The following is an 18,164-nucleotide window of genomic DNA, read 5'->3' as shown; positions in this document are numbered from 1 at the left end:
GAGTGAAATATTCAGGATAAAATTCAAGGGAAAAAAGCACATCTATCAGTAGCAGAGCTACTAAAATCAGGTGTGTTCAGATTTATGTTATGCCTTTTGCAACTTCCCATGACAACAGCCACTACAATGATCCTAACTTGTCTTTTTGCATTTGTTTTCTCAATGCACTGTTCTCAGTAGGTCTCCTTTTACCTCCTATTTCCAGCTCCCCTCCCCCAGTATGGTCAACTCTCATTTCCCATTTCCTCTGACCATTTCTATCACTTCCCTGCTTCCAGATCCCTCCCTGGTTAGCTGGGCATCAGGCAGTGTGGCACATTTGGAGGTGGCAGATCAGCCAGGCAGTATTTGTTTGCTACTACACAGCACAGGAACAAGCAGATAAAGTGCTTTCCCCAGCAGGGCAACAAATTGCATGTTGCTGTTGATTTTCACTAAACATTTTAACAATTTAAATCTCTTTGAGATCTTTATCCTTCTGTCAAATTTGTTTGCAATTGAACATCACTGGGGAAAGACGGACAGATGGTATAATCACATAAGCCTCCTTTCACTGGGAAGCCACATTAAAAAAAAAAAAAAAAAACAAGGGGAAAAAGTAAAAAAACAATCCTATTTCTTCTTTGGAGACTGGATGGAGGCAGAAAGATCTGACAATCGGATATAGATTATGTAGTGATCAAGGTTGGAATCAATATTTGGAGTCTTCATTCAAAATGTTAAAGGTCCTTTGGATGGTGATCACATGTGCTGCGACACAGATACCACTGTGGGGCTGCTGTGCCATATCCTGTACAGGCTTAGGAGAAAATCTGATTCCTTCTTCACTTTCCACTCTCTCCTACAGCTCATCAGTGTGGAAACCTTTGCTGTGGTTCGGATGGTGATCTGCAGACGCAGACAGGACTATTTCAGAGAGCTGTATGAGTATTAGATGCTGCCCATAGCTCTGTGTGGGACTCTGGATTTTAGGACCACTCCAACCTCATGCCAGAATAACAGTTTTTGTGGGTGTACACACACTCTCCACACCACTGCCCATATTGCTGTTTCTTGAAGGTATTTTCCATATTGCTGCATGACACAAACAACCCTAGGTCACACACATCAAGCCCATTTTGAGGGCTAAAACATATTATACAAGAAATCTCCTGGGAATTTGTTGCAGTTAACAGTAAATCAATTAAGCCACTGCAGTTAAATAATGAATCTCTAACGCTGCCGGCGGCTGCAGCCTGACACCAAGCAGCTGCGGGCACCGCTCCCCGAGCACTGTGGAGGGCAGCGGCCGCAGTCCGCGTGTGCTGGATCGGGGCGCCGCAGGTGCCGTGAGGGCGGCGGGGAAGGGCCGCAGCTCCGGCTCCCGCGCACCCCACGAACCCCGCGATGAGGGGAGACACTGCAGGCGGGCTGAGCCTCGGGCTGTGAGCGGTGGGGGGGTCGCGGCCCCGCTTCCCCACGGGGCCCGCGCCGCGGTCGGGGCCGGGGCTGGGGCGCCCCGCTCCGAGGTAAAGCCAGAGTGCCCCGGGCCCCGTCCCCGGGCGTGCACAGAGCCAGGGAGAGGCAGCGCCGGTGCCTTCCCCCGCCTGGCCGGGGCGGGGCAGGAGGGCGGCCGCTCTAGCCGCTTCCCGGTCGCCCGCTACGGCCCCGGCTGCGCCAGGAACCATGAGCGGCTCCGGCTCGGAGGAGCCGCAGTCCAGCCCGGCGGCGGAGGACGGGCAGCAGGAGGCCGAGCAGGACTGGGCGGCGGCCAAGGCTTTCTACGACAACCTGGTTACCAAGAGAGCCCGGCCGGTGAGTGCGGGCGGGTCGGGGGCCCGGAGCTCGGGGGTCCGGGGGGAGGCTGGGGGCCCGGGGGCTGAGGGCCGCGGGCCGGCACTACCCTGCGCTCGCTCCGCAGCCCAAGCCCCAGAACGCCATCACGGTGGCCGTGTCTTCCCGAGCACTCTTCGACCTGGTGGAGGAGCGGCGGATCTACGAAGAGCACGGGGTGGAGAAGTACGTGGAGTACCAGCAGAACAACGAGAACGTCACCCTCAAGCCCGGACCAGCGTTCTACTTCGTCAAGGTAGCCGGGAGGCGGCCCGGAACGGGTGGCCCGGCAGGGCGGGGGAGGGTGTGGGGTGCGGCGGGGCGCGGAGGATGATGCGAGGCCAAATTTCGGGAAGAGGAGGAGCCCGAAGCCTCCTTCAGCAGAGATAATCCTGCCTCGGGGAGATGTTTTTGGGAGTTGTTCTCCCGAGGCCGAGCTCGTCGCGGCGGGGCAGCCCGGCAGCATCCCGCGCATCTCTGCACGCCCTGGCCCCGCGGCCACAGCTTCTCTCTCCCTCTCCCTCTCCCATTCCCTCTCCTCTCCTCCCTCTCCCGCCGCACTAATGCCGAACGCCTGCGGCAGAGCACGTACTGTTCGCGTCACCGGGACCGGAGTGGTACCCTCAGCATCCCGGTTTGTATCCCGGCTCACAGCATCGCATCCCAGGTGTGGGTAAGGAGCAACTTGCCTTTTCTGCTGGACACGGGGCGCACAAAGCACCTTTCCTTTGACGACCGTTTCAGTAAAGATAGGCCCCAGATTGTTTGTCACAACCTTTTCCTCCCCAAAACAGAACAAAAAAACTAACTCACTTCCCCCCTGCCCCCCTCCCAAAAAAAAAAAACCCAAACCAACCAAACAACCAACCATACAGTGCTGATTTTCATTTCTTCTGGTCAGCTTTAATTTTTCCTTGCATTTCTTGTCACCTTGGAAATTGTTTTTGAGGACCAGCAAAAGAAATGGACTCCCTACTTCTGAGTCAGGGTTTAAGAACAGCTGAAATAGAATATTTTGCTTTCATTGTACAAGAAAATAAAAATGGCCAAGGGAAACAGCCTGCAGCATGGAAAGCAAGTGAAATTACAGAAAAATGAAAATACTTGAAAATATGTATGCTTTTGAAGAGCACAGGTTTTAGTGGGACTGTCTTGAAAAAACACTGTCTTAGAGAGTTAATTTTATGTCCATTGAGAATTGTTTGGTGAGATTTACCACAACGATTTTAGGAGATTAGTTAAATCATATTTAGAAATCATACTTGCTGACATCAGAGTTCTGGCAGAACATTTCAGATTTTAAAAGTAGATTTTCATTGCTTCAGTTTTGGTCTCAGGAATTTAAAATATTTTCTTCATTAATCACTTTGTGAACATACACAGTGGAAAAATTACTTATGTCACTACCCATGCTGCTGTAAATATAATATAGCTGTTAGTAGCACTAATGGCACAAGCACTGTAAAGGTGCTTTTAACATAGAAGTGTGCCCATAAAATAATTCACTTCGTACACCAGTGAGGGCAGATTGGCTTGGGAATTTACTGCATCTTCTCCTATATTAGCAGTCCTGCTAGCACAGTCAGTTTTTAAGATTTATTAGAGTTCAGTGTCAAATTTAGTTTGAGTATAAGCAAGATTTGACTCTTAACTGCTCATACTTTGAAAATCAGAGTTGTTAGCTATGTCCTGCTAAATGCACCTTGATCTCTGTTTCCTTCCGATATGCTATTTGCATTTGAATTCTTTGTACTAGCAACAGGAATCATTAGTCTAGAGAACTGTGGCTTTGCTGAGTCACCCTTTCTACTTGGAGACAAAGCAAAAAAGAAATAATATATTTTTCTTTGGATTCCCTTATTGAAATGTTCAAGATACTCACTTAAAAGTATCATATCTCATGCTTGTAGCCTTCAAGATTTGTAATCACAGGCCAGGGTGTCCTTAGACTGCAAAGTATACAGGCACTGGACAAAAAAAACGGTATCACTTCCCCCACTCACCCTTATCCTCTAAAAATTTAAGAAATTGCCAGTGTAATAGAGTATTAACCATAGAAGTGAGTTATGACCACTTACTAAGATTTTTTCCTAGGCCTTATACCAGGCTCTCACTTAGAATTTTCCTAAGCACAGTCCCAAAATAACATAGCCATGCTTTTTAAAGTGAGATTCCCAGAATTTAATTATGAAATTGTGTTCTAGTTCTGAACTACTGGCCTGACTCTTTAAAGTTCCTTAATAAAAGTAAATCTATCTTGCATTCATTTGATGATTCGTTGTTGATTTTGTTGCTGTAATCCCAAAGAATTCCATTCAGGGGCCAAGATCCCAAAAGCAAAAAGATCTTACTCCAAAGGGATGAAGTTCTAAATAGGAGAATAGATGGATAGAGAGAGAGATGAGCAGATGAAAAGTCAAGGAAATAAGAACACCAGACTGTGGTTATAACATTTTGGCCCATTATCTTTGAAGAGATCTCAAATCAAAATCTGTCTCATTCAGTATTGCAATTAGAAGCTCTCAAGCTAATCATGTTGACAGGATGTGATCTTGTTCTCACTACTTAAGGATTGCTTTTGACATCTGATGACTTGAACTGTGTCAATAAATCAGCATAAGTAAATTCAGTACCTCAGAAATTTACTTGCTTCCTTTCAAATGAACCCAGTCAAATAGTTGCTGGGGGCAGCAAAGCACAAAGGAGTAAAACAAGTTCAGCAAGTTAAGGTATCAGGTATTTCACATTCTCCTTCAAGACAATCCTATCACTAAAACTACAGTGACTAAAAAAGGAGGCACATTCCACTTGTCTATTGACTTGCACATTTTTGATCTGCAGGCGCTGGAGCATGTCAATGCCCGGCTTCTTGAGCTGTACCCTGATGATGAAGAACGGTTTGATATTGTCCTGATGACTAATAACCACGCCCAAGTGGGAGTGAGGCTCATAAACAGCATCAATCACTATGGTAAATAAAATAAATACAAATGTGTAGAATTGCCATCTGTTACATAATTTTATCCTTCCTGTTCTGACTTTGGGAAAAGCAGTTTCGTTGATATCTATTTTTGGGTGTCATTCATAAGAGAAATAGTATGAGACAGAATTTGGTCCAGTGCTCTAGATTTGTCAGGTGTCAACCATAACTTCTCAGAAGTCCTTAAACATTTTGATGTTTCGTATCTATGCTCCCTACACATACATCTTCACAGCAGTTACTCTGCTGTCTTAGAGGGAACATTTTCCCCTAAGTTATGCATGAGGATGGGCTGATCAAACATTGTAATCATTTTAAGTTATGTAACTTACTGAAATTGAGATTAACATATTTTCTTTCTTTTAAGTTTACTGTAAGCTAGGCTAGTGTACCTTTTCACAGGTTCCTTTTACAGGTTTGTAGTGTCAAGGCAGAGCTACACCTTGTGCTGTTCTTACTTTAGGCTTAACAATTGAACGTTTCTGTATGACGGGAGGAGAGAGCCCCATTGGTTACCTGACTGCGTACCTCACGAACCTGTACCTCTCAGCGGATTCTGAAAAAGTGCAGGAAGCTATAGAAGCAGGTTTGAATTGACTTTCTTTTGTTTTCTCTCTGCTGAGCTTGTTCAAAAATTAATATATCGTGTGTCTTTCACAGAAAGTAGTGCTGCTTCATCAAATGCAGAAAGTCACCACCTAGTATGGTGCAAGCTTATCACTTATTTTTACTCAACCAAATAAAAGCATGTGATACTATTCTCTCTGACCCTTCAGCCTGCTCAATAATGACAGCCTAATCACCCTACAACTTCGTCTTACCTCCTTCAACAAGAAACCAAACTTGCACCTCTATTCAACTTCTGTTTGAATAGCATCATCTTTTTGATACAACTTAAAAAAGCAACTTCTGTGTCCTATAAGGAGTTAAAAAATAACAAATACTTTGATTGAGTGATCTCCTTGGGATTTCCTGCTTTTGTCTCATTTGCAACACAGGGGGACCATTTTTGTCTAGTCTTATATGAAAGTGGAAGGAAGCATGTCCAAGAAGTTTGGGACAGCGTCCATGCATTTGTTTTACGGAACAGCTATCTCTAATTAGCTTTTGTGATCAGTCGTGCTCACCATATATAAAGGTCACCACCAATAAGTTGTTGAAACCAAATTGGTTTCATGAAAGACTTTGCAGGACTAACTGAGAGTCTCTGATCTATTTTCAGGCATTGCATCAGCTACAATGTTCGCTGCCAACAAAGATGTTGCTTACTCAGATACACAGCTGAGGGTGGCATTTGATGGGGATGCTGTTATCTTTTCTGATGAATCAGAACAGATTGTCAAAGAACAAGGATTAGATAGATTTTTTGAACATGAACAGCTGAATGAAAATAAGCCTCTTGCACAGGTTTGTATGTCTTGAATTTCTTGTCTAAAGGGAGTTTCCAAAAGACCTGATGGCTTTCATTGCTACTGTATTTCTCCAGCTTCCCCAGTGTGGATGTGTTCTTTGTGAAAGCTGATGGCCCTATTTATTTCCTTTTATGAGGATAATCTTTAAAATACATGTTTCACATAAAAGAGGCCACCATTGCCATCCTTTTACCAGGCCACCATTGCACTCCTCTCTCTTTTCTCTGAGAGAACTGCATATATAAGACTGTGACTTACAGTTGTCTTTTAATGGTATCATTAGAAAAAGAAATGCTAGTACTGATTTACTTGATTATTTTTTATCAGACTGTAGGTAATGTTAATTTCAAACACTGAGATATTCTGGTTATTGAAACAGCATAATATCTTCTTATTCCCAAGGAGAACTATGCCATTTGTCTAAAACCACAAATATTTTAACATTAGCTTTAATTGAAAGACCAATTCTGCTGTTGTTAAAAATAGTATAAATTCAGAGTAAAAGCTTTATTTATGAAAGTACTGGACAGTGCAATATATTGCAATTTGAACCAAACTGTCATTTACTTCTATTAATTGGAGTGTATTATAGTCATTAGTATGGAAAGAGTTCATTGATGGCTTTGTAATTAGGTCTTCTACTGGTTTTTTGTGCAGGAAAAAGAATTACTCATGGTTCAGAGTAAAAAGAGTTCAATGTTTTTAATGAACATTTTATTAAAGACTATAGTTAAAAGTTAATATTGTAAGAGGTCTTGTAAGCCTTAGGGAGAATTATTTTCCCCCTGATCCTACTATATAGTGTTATGGTTTTAACTTTTTTCCAGTGTATGAATTCCTAGTGAGGGTGCAGACCCATTTGGAGATGTTACATGGAGAGTTTGTGGAGGAGCACAGCATTTGGAAAATGAATTCTGTGTGTAACTGGCAGTTTGGAAGAAAGCAAAAGAATGATTTGGGGAACTGTGGACATATTCTAAATATGCTTCTGGTATTTCATACTCAGGGTCCTTTGAAGGGTTTTCTGGAAGACCTGGGGAAACTCCAGAAGAAGTTCTATGCAAAAAACGAACGATTAAATTGTCCTATAAGGACCTACTTGGTCACAGCCAGAAGTGCGGCCAGCTCTGGAGCCAGAGTGCTGAAGACTCTCCGTAGCTGGGGTCTGGAGATTGATGAGGCACTTTTCTTAGCAGGAGCACCTAAAGGACCAATCCTGGTGAAAATTCGCCCCCACATTTTCTTTGATGACCAGATGTTCCACATCGAAGGAGCACAGAAATTAGGCACCATAGCTGCACACGTTCCCTATGGCGTTGCTCAGAAGTACCACAAATCTACATGACTAGAGGGTGACATTAAGGATAAGGTTCTTAACTCAGCCAGCCTCTAATCTACCAATAGTTACAAATGCAAACCTCTACATTTGTGTATTGTGAGCACTGTCTTTAAAGATCTAACTTCTGGCTAGAACATCCTTTAAAGGAAATATTTTTAATATTGGTAAGTTTTTAATAGAGTTATTTTAATATAATTCTTAAGCAGTTTAGATTTTTTACCTGTCTGTATCTAACACTGTGGTTTTGATATTAGGAGAAGATTTGTACTGTTTTTATAGCTTGAGACATATTCTGAGAGACAGAACAGTTATATTTTATCTAAAAAACTGTTGACGGGTTATTTATAAGAAAACCTATGCTGCAATGCTGGTTCTTGACAGTTATTTCTGAAGTTCCCAAAAGCACAGTTTACATGTAACTGTTTACGTGTTGGTGGTTTGCTCGTTAAATATGTGTTCAGTAGGTCTGTCACCACAAGGCTTTGGCTTCTAGTAAAATACTAGCACATTTAGTCTTGTGTTTACAGGTATTCTTCTATATTGTTTTCTTATCTTAATAAAGCTGGCTTTACAGAATAGAGGTTTTAGCATAATTTCTTAGGCAGAGCTTGTGTAATCAGAATGTTCCTGATATTTAGAACCAGAAGTGACTACTTTCTGTCAAATCTGAGAGAGAGAGAGAGAAAGAGGTCTCACTTAGACCCAGCATGCTTCACAGAGCTGGGTAGAAGTCTGAGATGCTGTGAGGATCTTGGCTGGGACAAAGGCTGAAGCTTTAGAGCACACCTTCATAATAGCAGAGAATGTACCCAGAAATAATGCTGTTGGTGGAACTACTTGCTTCTTAACTAGATTTCCTTAGGATTTACAACTGTTCTGTGATCTGTGTGAACTCAGTTTGGCAACTTCAGATGAGTTTCCAGGGCACAGGTGCCTGTGGCTACATGACTTCATATTTCACCATAGGTCTAATCTCTCTCTTTTATGCTAAATTCCTGTATCTCATTGTTATCCATGTAACTAAGTGATATCCAAATGACACCACTAACATCTGTCAGGTGGTGGTTGTTCTCTTTCTCTCCCTAGTGGAACAACTGTCCTGTTTCATTTTTTATTGTTGTCATATATTCATACCACAAGAGACAAAACCAAAAGAATGTGCTTTGCAGTGGAAGTAGGAATGGTGAATCGAGGTTGTGATGATCTCTGGTCCCTGGGGGAATTCAGCCCAGAATCTCATGTTAGCCTCTGAGAAAGTTTGGTCTCCTCTATCCAGATGAACTGTCCTTTTACTGTAGAAAGCTCCACTGCATCAATTATGGTTTCCCTCCCAGAACATAGGCAATCATTTTAATATTCTGGGTCCAAACCACAAAGTTCTTTGGAAGCAAAGGCAAAAGCCTTGATCCCGCATGAAACATGAATAGAGATCGCTGGAAAGGTCTTCAAGTGTTTACACCAGTATGTGATGTTGATGGGATGCACTGCAGATTTCTGGTGTACTTGGAGCTTTGTATGTGCTAAAGGCTTTGTGCCCAAAACATATCACATTTCCCAGCCCAGCCAGGAGGTGAGGAAGACATGAATAACTGAGGCCTGGTCATTGTCTGCCAGGATGGGATAGAGTTACCTCACCAAATGGGGATTATGAAAAATGTTATTAGCAGATGTTTTTATGTGAGAGCTCAGAATCCACAAGGAATTCAAAAATATTCCTTAGGTATGGAATATAAATTGTGTGTGTACCTTTACCACAAAAGCATGGCTGCAATTTCAGAAAGACCAGTCCTGCCTTTTTGAAGCAGAATATGCATTGGCCATTTTTTATCCGTGCATTGTTAGAACTGTAGAGGTTGGGTGCAGGAAACAAAGCTGGCATTTGACTCTCATTGAACAATTACATCTTGATAATGAAAAGGTACTGGGATATTTAATCCCTATAGGAGTCCAGAGGTGAGTCTCATATCTGACAGGATAAGCGTGCAAATCAGTGAATAAATTGGGAGTTGAGTCATCTAGTCTATTATGTTTACCGTTTTTTCCAATGAACCATCCATCTACAGCAAGAATGAAGCCTACTGGCCAGGACATAGGAGCTTCCAAGTCTTTTTTTGATCTGTGCACACACAGTACTAGGGGACTCCCTCTTGCAGTGCCCACCTGACAGCACTAAGGCATGTGTGAAAAGATTTCACAAATTTACATAGTTATTCTATTATTTACATTCTTAGTCACAGAATTCAAATTGGCATTAAAGTTCAGAAGCTGATGTTGAGGCCCACAATCCCTTTTCCTAAATTAGTTGAGCAAAATGTCCTTAGATGTTTCAGATCACACACTGTCTTTTAATTGTCAGGCAACTGTTCCAGACTCAATGGCTGCTTCTCTGCATATCCAGCTGGCAGCATGGTGGGGAGCAGAGCCTCACTAGTTCAGGCAAGTACCTTCCAGACTAGTCTGGATGTTTGGGGAGAATTTGGCTTGCCAAGCAGCCTCTGCCCATTAAAATTATTTTCTTCTGCTCCAAGGCACAGTTTGGCTAGTGGACCGAAATAATATTTTTCAAGAAAATTCTGTGAAGTGGGGTGCGAGCTGAGGGAAAGTGTTTTCCGTTTTTGTAGACATAGAAGAGAATTGTCTCTTAATAGCATTCCAGTCCATAAAACAAAACAAACAAGCAAACAACAACAGTGACAAAACTCAACAAAAAATGTCTTGATTCTCACGCTTATCAGGCTACCATGAGTTTATGCCCTGGCAACTCATAACCCTAAGACAGTTACAGTTAAAACAACAGAAATACTTTTCAGTAGGGAAATAGAGAGAACTGTCCTTTATCAGCCTGTTTACAACACTGGAAGACAGACTCATGAAAAATAAACTCTCATCCTAGACAAAATCTGGAAGAGGATTAATAATAACACAGATAAATTCTGTGTGGAAACAGAACTCTTTCAGGAAAACCCAGATCTTGTTCCCTTAGCTTCAGGTTCCTGCACTGCATAAGAGTCCAGGTACAACAGTAAGACAAATGGGAATGTCTCCTACTGCTACCAAACACTGTGGACAAAAATGTTAGAAATAAGATTCTGAAGGTGTTTTCAGATTTTTGTTTATCTGATTTTTTACAGAACATATTCTCAGAGGGTGTTAGATATTTCCCACCAGTTACCAAGACATCGTAAACCCATGTTCCCAGTTCCTTCCCATCTTTAAGACACCCTTCCAACTTCCAACAGGTTAGCATGTCATCTGGAGGAGCCAAAATATAAAGTATTTCAGATCAAAAATTGGAGATGGTTATCATCATATGTATTCCAACATGCATTCTGGACTGTGATCTCTTCTGAGGATGTGGGATTCAGAGGGCTCCTATATCCTGAGGAGGATCCTCAGGTGTCCCTCAGGCTCCTCTGCCAGATCCTGTAACCTGCACTGGCCTGCACTATTGCTAAACACAACCTTGAGTGCAACAGAGGGGTAGAGAAATCTGTGGACAGGTCAATGTCAGAAGAAATAATTTCCAGTTATCAAGCTGAGTATCTGGGACCAACATCTGAATGTGTCATCCCTGCCTACATGAGCAGCTCCTGATCACCATGAGCTCCCGAGCAAAATGCTCCTTTGCACTCAAGGCTGGACTGACATCAACAAACACAGGCAGCACCCTCGAGGCAGTGCCCTCTCCAACACACCTGCAGCCTTCTAAGAAAGGGCATCAGAGATGACTGCCAGAGTCCCCATGCCAGGTGATGAACAGCAGATTCTTTAGTGCCCACCAGGAGGATATCTTACAGAATGAATCTGTTCCTCTGTAACAGGGGGTTTTCTGGTTCTCCTGTTTTGACATCTCATTGGCAGCTGCTCTTCCATCCTCATGGTCCTTGACTGGGTGTGGCTGCAATGCCTCCCAGTACATGATTTACTATGAGAAGAGCATATGGAGAACACCTCAACATGGCTCTTACACCATGTTAAGGATGTCAAAATCCATCTGTTTTACACACAGATGCAATGGTGTGGCCTGGCTAAAACACAAGGGAGTGAAGGGTTGAGAATGAAGAGAGCATTTTCTGTGGTGAAAAGAAAGAAGAGGTCTGACAACGAATCCAGAGTGTTTAGATGTTGTGCTGCCTATACAGCCCTTAAACTGTCTAATAGTGTGACAGACAGTCAGAAAACACATGGTAAGGATACTTCCAGAAGAATCTGCTATGTTTCTGCTGCTGTAACATGAGCTGAGGTCAGCCTCAGAACAGATTGCAGCCATGTGACAGCCTGCAGGTAGCACCAACGTGACAATTAAGGGGAGCTTGTTATTGCAAATGGTTGTCATGTCCAGACAAGCCACAAGAAACTTGATTAAAGGCTCATGGGTTTCCTCTTGGGTTTCTTAGTCATTTCCCCAAACATGACAAGTCTTGACTCAGAACAGACATGCTCCTTATCAGCCAAGTCAAGCTTGTTTCTTGTCTCCCCCACATACTATTTTCTCCCTCTATTCCCCTGCATGTTGGCCCCTAGGTCCCCTGACCACAAACTTCTCGTAATCTATGTTGTTCTGTCCTCTTTGACTCTATCTTATCCCTAAATCTGCACTGAACTCCAGTATTGAATTGTTTGTTGTTAAACACCTTTTTCTTTTTTTTTTTTCCTTAACTTACATTGCTCCTGATCAAAATTCAGTTACCTTTTAATTCTCTCTCTGCACATTTCCACGAGTGACTCTCGCATGGCTAGGGTGAAAAGGATTTTTAATGGGGGAACCGCAGTGGCTACTCATGACTCCCTGAATGAGTTCATGCTGCCCTGGTTGGGACCATCACGGTCTGGGATTAGTAACAGTGTCTGAAAACACGAGATGAAGTCTATGGCTGAAAACAGATTTGGGGTTAAGGATTCAAAACAAAGTTGGCAGAGCTGAGGGGCCGCCCAAAAGCTTCAGTGCCAACAATGAGGTTCAGTCAGCCCCCAACCTGTGCCGGTACTTGGGGTTATTCCCCACCAGGTGTAAGACCCTACACTTGCCCCTGTCGAACCGCATCACATTTCCCTTCCCAGCACGTCTCCCGCGGAAGAGCAGCACGTCCCTCAGCAGCCGCAGCCCCGCCCCGCCCCGGCCCGTCAGCAGCGTGCGGCGGGCGCACGGCCCGGCCCGGCAGGCAGAGCGCAGGCTCCCGAGCCGCCCCGGGACCACAAGCCCCGGCAGGCTCCGCGCGGCCCGGCCGGGCCCGGCATGGCCGCCGCGCTGCCGGCGCTGGCCCTGGGCGCGGGGCTGCTGGTGGCCGCCTGGCGCTGGCTGTGGGGCGCGGCGCGGCCCGTGCGCGGGGGCTCCATGCGGGGCAAGACCGTCATCATCACCGGCGCCAACAGCGGGCTGGGCCGGGCGGCGGCGGCAGAGCTGCTGCGGATGCGGGCCCGCGTCATCATGGGCTGCCGCGACCGGGCGCGGGCCGAGCGGGCGGCCCGCGAGATCCGGGCTGAGGTGGGCGAGCAGGCGGACGGCGCGGGCGAGCTGGTGGTCCGCGAGCTGGACCTGGCCTCGCTCCGCTCCGTGCGCGCCTTCTGCCACCGCGTCCTGCAGGTACGGCCGGGCCCGCGGGTCACCGCGCTGCTCTCACCGGGCCCGGACAGGGCACGGCAGGCACGGGCTGGGCGGTGGTGGCGGCGGCCTCTGCGCTCCGTGTTGGCGCCCGCGTTTCCGTGTGGGTTGCAGGAGGCTGTTCCTCCTGCCGGCAGCGCACTCGGGGGACTGGGGAAGTCCCCGAGGTCACCGCAGGGTTTAGGAGGAGGGTGTAAGCAAATTGGCCGTGAATTAACGCCTGGAAGCATGAACTTCGTGATATTTGTTTTGGTTTAAAATATTCTAGACCTTTTCTGTTTTGGAAAGGAAATGCTTGTCTCTGTGTGAGATAAATTGTTTTTCTTCCTTTCTCTCTGAATTAACTAGCTTTAACCTTTGTCGATTTAAATTAGTATTACAGCTCAGCTTTGTCACCAGAAAAATAAAAGTTGACAGGTGCATTGTTCACGTGCTCCAGACATCCTTCTGCTGCCTCCTTAGGTTGCAACCCCCAAGGACTTTCACCCACCACCAGCAGAATCTAGTCGACAGACATTTTTGAACATACAAAGTTTTTGCAGATTCCCTGAAAACCTGAGCTTAAGGAGAATAGGAACATCCAGTTGCTTTGCCTGACTGAAGTGCCATTAGATATGTAGAGCAGAGGGAAGCACTGTTGGAGGCATTATTTCATTCCCCCAAAAATCATCTTTTGGGACTTTGATCTCACCACATCTAGCTACTCAAGCCATGAGACATGAAGTCATGGGAAGGTAGGCTTAATAAGTTCTGCTGCTGCTCAGAGATGTGCTTGTTAAGTGCTTAAAAGATGCTCAGATCCCATTGTAAGAGGGGAAAAAAACAGAGAGGGACTTTATTGCATTAATTTTCAAACTGCTTTTTTAAAAGTGTCAAGTTTTAAGTTCTCTAGTGGGACACTTGGTAGACATACACATTCGTATATATGAATCCTTCGTATATATGAATCCAGTGGTCAGCTCTAATGTTCCTTCAATGTTGTGGGAAAACCTGCATGCTTGAAAGGAGTTAAAATTTGTGTGATACACACACAGAAAAAAAAAAAGAGACATACTTTAACTTTCTTTAACATTACTTTAAATGTTTAACTTTTAAGAATTATATATTTTATAGTTCAAAATATCAGAGGGGCTTTTAAGTGAGAAATGGATAAATGAAAAGAGGGTGTGCTGTCTGCAGAGTATTGCTGATGCCTGCATTGTAACTTGAATGCACCTGACTGACAAGGGATGCGAGTTCAAGAGATAACTTTCAAGAGCTGTTCCACTCAAGTTCATGTTATTTACCTTCCCTATTTGTGAGTCCTTTTTGGAGCTGTGATTTTGGGATTTGTTTGGGGGTTCTTGTGGTTTTTTGTTTGACGTAAAGAAGATGTAAATATTGGTAGGATGGGGAGACAAGGCACTCCCACTACTTAGCCATGGGAGCTTTACTTTGCATAACTGAAAGTGATTGTCTCTCACTCCTTAGTCTCACTGAAAAAAAAAAAAAGACTGAGATGTTGGAGGGTTCCATGAGAAAAGGGAGAAAGTGAAAGTGAGCTCAGAGGCTTTGCCCATTAAAACAATGTTTTGTGCACTCTGCTGCACTTGGTTGTTGTAGCTGCGTGCTTGGCATTGATCACATCACTCTAGGTTATTACATGTAGGACTTCCAGAAAATAGCACATTTGGAGGTCTTGCTTCTTGAGTGTTGTCTTGCAAATTAAATCCTTCAGTCAGATGTTATTCCTTAAAGGAGAAAGATGGATCACTTCAGGGAGCAGATCTGCAGTCAGTACTTCTTCACTCCTGTCCTGATTTAGTGATAGTGACTGACCACTGTGTCCCTTTGGGTGAAGAAAAGTGAGTTTGGTGCTCTTTGGATCACGCCTGAGGGACACAATTATTTGAAACACTAAACAGTCACAAGTTCCATGAAAATCAGTCTGAGACTGAAGTACTTGAAGTTTTGAATGATCAGATGCCAGCACCTTTAACTGAATGCCAAGTGCAGATTTGGCTTTCGCTCTCTTTGTATCTTTGCTGCTAATGGCGGTGAAATAAAAGGGAAATGGTGCAGAATTCGTTTATGAGGTTCTCTATTTTTATCATCAAAATGGTCCAAGATTGTCTCAGCTTGTCTTCCAGTCCGCATGGGGTTTAAAGAATTAACAGCAAAGAAAACTCCCAGTCTCTTTCTAGAGAAAATGAATACCTTTGCCTTTGATTCATGCAAGCATAAATTGGGCTCTCAGTCTTTTTTTAGAGGTGGGTAAGGGTGCTGAATTCAAAGCTTACTTAAGCAGCTTACTTTAATCATAGAGTTCGGGTTTATTTAAGTTACAGTTTTGGGTAAATTGGAGACCTCTTTTGAGTGGATTCTGGTGCATGAAGTGCATGATGCATATATTTAAATTATCAATGCCACCTCTCTGTTATTTACTTATATTTCCTGATCCTGGAGAGTGTAACATACATCCTTGAGACTGATTTTTACTGACCTGAACCAGAATTCTGATCCATTAAATCTCATGTGCTGAGCACCTAGATATTTCAAGCCTCTGTTCCTTAGTTCCGGAGTAGACCTCTTGGACTCAAATTGTATGAAACATGAATGTTACTTTTCTATGAGTCCTGCTACATAGTTCTCAGCAAGAAGCAGAGTGATGTGTACTGGTTTTAAAGTAAGACAAGTTTAAAATTGTGAAAACATTATTTGGCAAAGTTTTTCATGATATCCAGGTGAGATGATGGGTCTACAGTGTAATGACTCTTCAGCCCTGAGGTTACTTCTTTGTGCTAACACCTTGTGTTCCATGTTTGCATGTCTTTGCACACTAGATCCCTCTGCTGTAGCAGAGATTTGCCATAAATTAATGTGTGGCCTTTTGCAGTTCAAAAGACAGGTTGCTTTTTAAAGAGTAAAAAAATACATCACAAAGGTAATTTTTCACTGAATTGTAAAAAAAGCTGCTCTTAGAGAAGCAGATGGTTGTGTTCTTTGCTTGCATTAGAGGTTTGGTACAGACATACTCTCAGGTTCTTGCATCTTACTGGGGTCAAGTACACAGTTTAGTGGTAGTTCAACTTAAAGGTGGTTTTTTTTCAGTAGTGCTTTAAGAGAATGTCAGAAAGCTACAATTCAGAAAACTAGGAATGAAATTATTTCTTTCTTAATGATGCCCAGTGAGAAATTGAAGCATAATAATGTTTACATGAGAGTTCTAAAACTGAATGATTTTTTTTCTTTCCTGTTTAAAGGAAGAGTCAAGGCTGGATGTTCTGATAAATAATGCAGGCATATTCCAGTGTCCATACATGAAGACGGAGGATGGTTTTGAGATGCAATTTGGTGTAAACCACTTGGGCCACTTCTTGCTCACCAACCTTCTTCTGGGCCTCCTCAAAAATTCTGCCCCGAGCAGGATTGTTGTAGTATCCTCAAAGCTTTACAAATATGGAGAGATCAACTTTGAAGACTTGAACAGTGAAATAAGCTACAATAAAAGCTTTTGTTACAGCCGAAGTAAACTGGCTAACATATTATTTGCCAGGGAGCTGGCCCGTCGGTTGGAAGGGACAGGAGTCACCGTGAACTCGCTTCATCCTGGGATTGTCAGAACAAATCTAGGCAGGCATGTGAATATTCCTTTGCTGGCCAAACCTCTATTCAACTTGGTGTCATGGGCTTTTTTCAAAACGCCTCTGGAAGGAGCCCAGACATCTATTTATTTGGCCTCTTCTCCTGATGTTGAAGGCGTGTCAGGAAAGTATTTTGGAGACTGCAAAGAGGAAGAACTCCTGCCCAAAGCCATGGATGACTTGGTTGCAAGAAAATTGTGGGATATCAGTGAAGTGATGGTTGGCTTACTGAAGTAAGTGCCAGGGAGTGTTTGCAAAAAAGAAGGCAGATAGCTATGCAATGCATTTTGGCAACAGTGAAATTCTCACTTTAAATGCTGTGGGAATACAGGGTATTTTGCTCAGTAAGTATAAATAAGGGAGTGATTTATGTTGGAACTCTGTTTTGAAATAAAAGACAATCTTCAATAGACACAGGCATTCAGAAAAAATCTGAAATAAAGTTTGTGGGTGTGAATATAATTTCTGGTTAAATCTGCTTAGAAACTCATGTTTTACAAATAAAAGTTAGGCAGAACTGTGTTTAGCAATATATACGCATATTTGTCATTACATGTCTGGCTGGACAATGCAGGGTACTGATGGTGAAACACTTCTGTAAAAAATTATTTGAAAATAAGTCTTAGTCATCTCTTTTTGAGCCATCACAATGAAAAATGGAATAAAGAGTTTTCCTGATATCTTGCACTGTAATTGTTGAGGCCTCTGAGTGCCTTTCAAAGGCTTGTCAGCCCCATGGTTCAGTGAACAGAACTGTTGAGCCGTGCGTGGTTTTGCTGTGAAGCACAAAGTCAGATATTTTTAGTGATGTTGCTGCTGTTCAGTGTGTAAGTACACTTGGTTGTGCAAGTTGTGTTTTTATTTCCATGTATGTTGAACTTGCTGTTTCTTGAAGCATTGGGTTTCATTAAAAGGGTAGTTGCAAAATGTGTAATGGCCTTGGCAGGGCTTTGCATGGCATGAACTGTGTAAGACCTCATGCAAATGGGCCGAAGTGAATAAGCTTCTCAGTGTGTTTGGCTCAACTGATGGCACTTTAACTCAGTAATGAGGTTTAATAAATGTCTCATACAGCTGACTGAATATTCTTTAATAAAATCTTTTAAAAAGAAGACATAGGATTCATTCATTTATTGTGGGAGATATATCAGAAACCAGCAGCCTTGATGCAGTAGCCTGGTTTCAAAGCAGAAGATGAACCCGTGTGTTGGTTTAGGGAGCTTGGGGTTTGTAGAAATAAAATGGGCTCCAAAGAAATATGTGAGTTTTGTGTGAGTCTGTACTAATTTTTTTTTTTAAATTCATATAAATTATGATTTCATATTAGCATTTATGCCTTTTTGTTTTGGTCTACATTATTAAGATATATAGTATAAAAATGGAAGAATGATTTAGA

The 18,164-nt window shown here is 43.3% G+C and overlaps 2 protein-coding genes across 2 annotated transcripts; both read left to right on the top strand.

The window, feature by feature from the left end:
• Positions 1–1,265: 1,265 nt before the first annotated feature.
• NT5C1B (5'-nucleotidase, cytosolic IB) lies at positions 1,266–8,119 on the top strand. The gene is made up of 6 exons (XM_069011637.1): positions 1,266–1,794; positions 1,901–2,068; positions 4,654–4,783; positions 5,256–5,378; positions 6,015–6,199; positions 7,211–8,119. Exons 1-6 carry the CDS (start codon positions 1,666–1,668, stop codon positions 7,547–7,549), a joined length of 1,074 nt encoding a protein of 357 aa, XP_068867738.1. The 5' UTR covers positions 1,266–1,665; the 3' UTR covers positions 7,550–8,119.
• A 4,642-nt stretch (positions 8,120–12,761) lies between these two features.
• RDH14 (retinol dehydrogenase 14) lies at positions 12,762–17,880 on the top strand. The gene is made up of 2 exons (XM_069011639.1): positions 12,762–13,127; positions 16,388–17,880. Exons 1-2 carry the CDS (start codon positions 12,780–12,782, stop codon positions 17,003–17,005), a joined length of 966 nt encoding a protein of 321 aa, XP_068867740.1. The 5' UTR covers positions 12,762–12,779; the 3' UTR covers positions 17,006–17,880.
• Positions 17,881–18,164: the final 284 nt, after the last annotated feature.

The sequence above is a fragment of the Aphelocoma coerulescens genome, chromosome 3, assembly GCF_041296385.1.
Source record: "Aphelocoma coerulescens isolate FSJ_1873_10779 chromosome 3, UR_Acoe_1.0, whole genome shotgun sequence".
In the NCBI taxonomy this organism is placed as follows: Eukaryota; Metazoa; Chordata; class Aves; order Passeriformes; family Corvidae; genus Aphelocoma; species Aphelocoma coerulescens.
The sequence above is the reverse complement of the archived record's forward strand: the minus strand, read 5'-3'. Positions and strand labels throughout refer to the sequence as shown.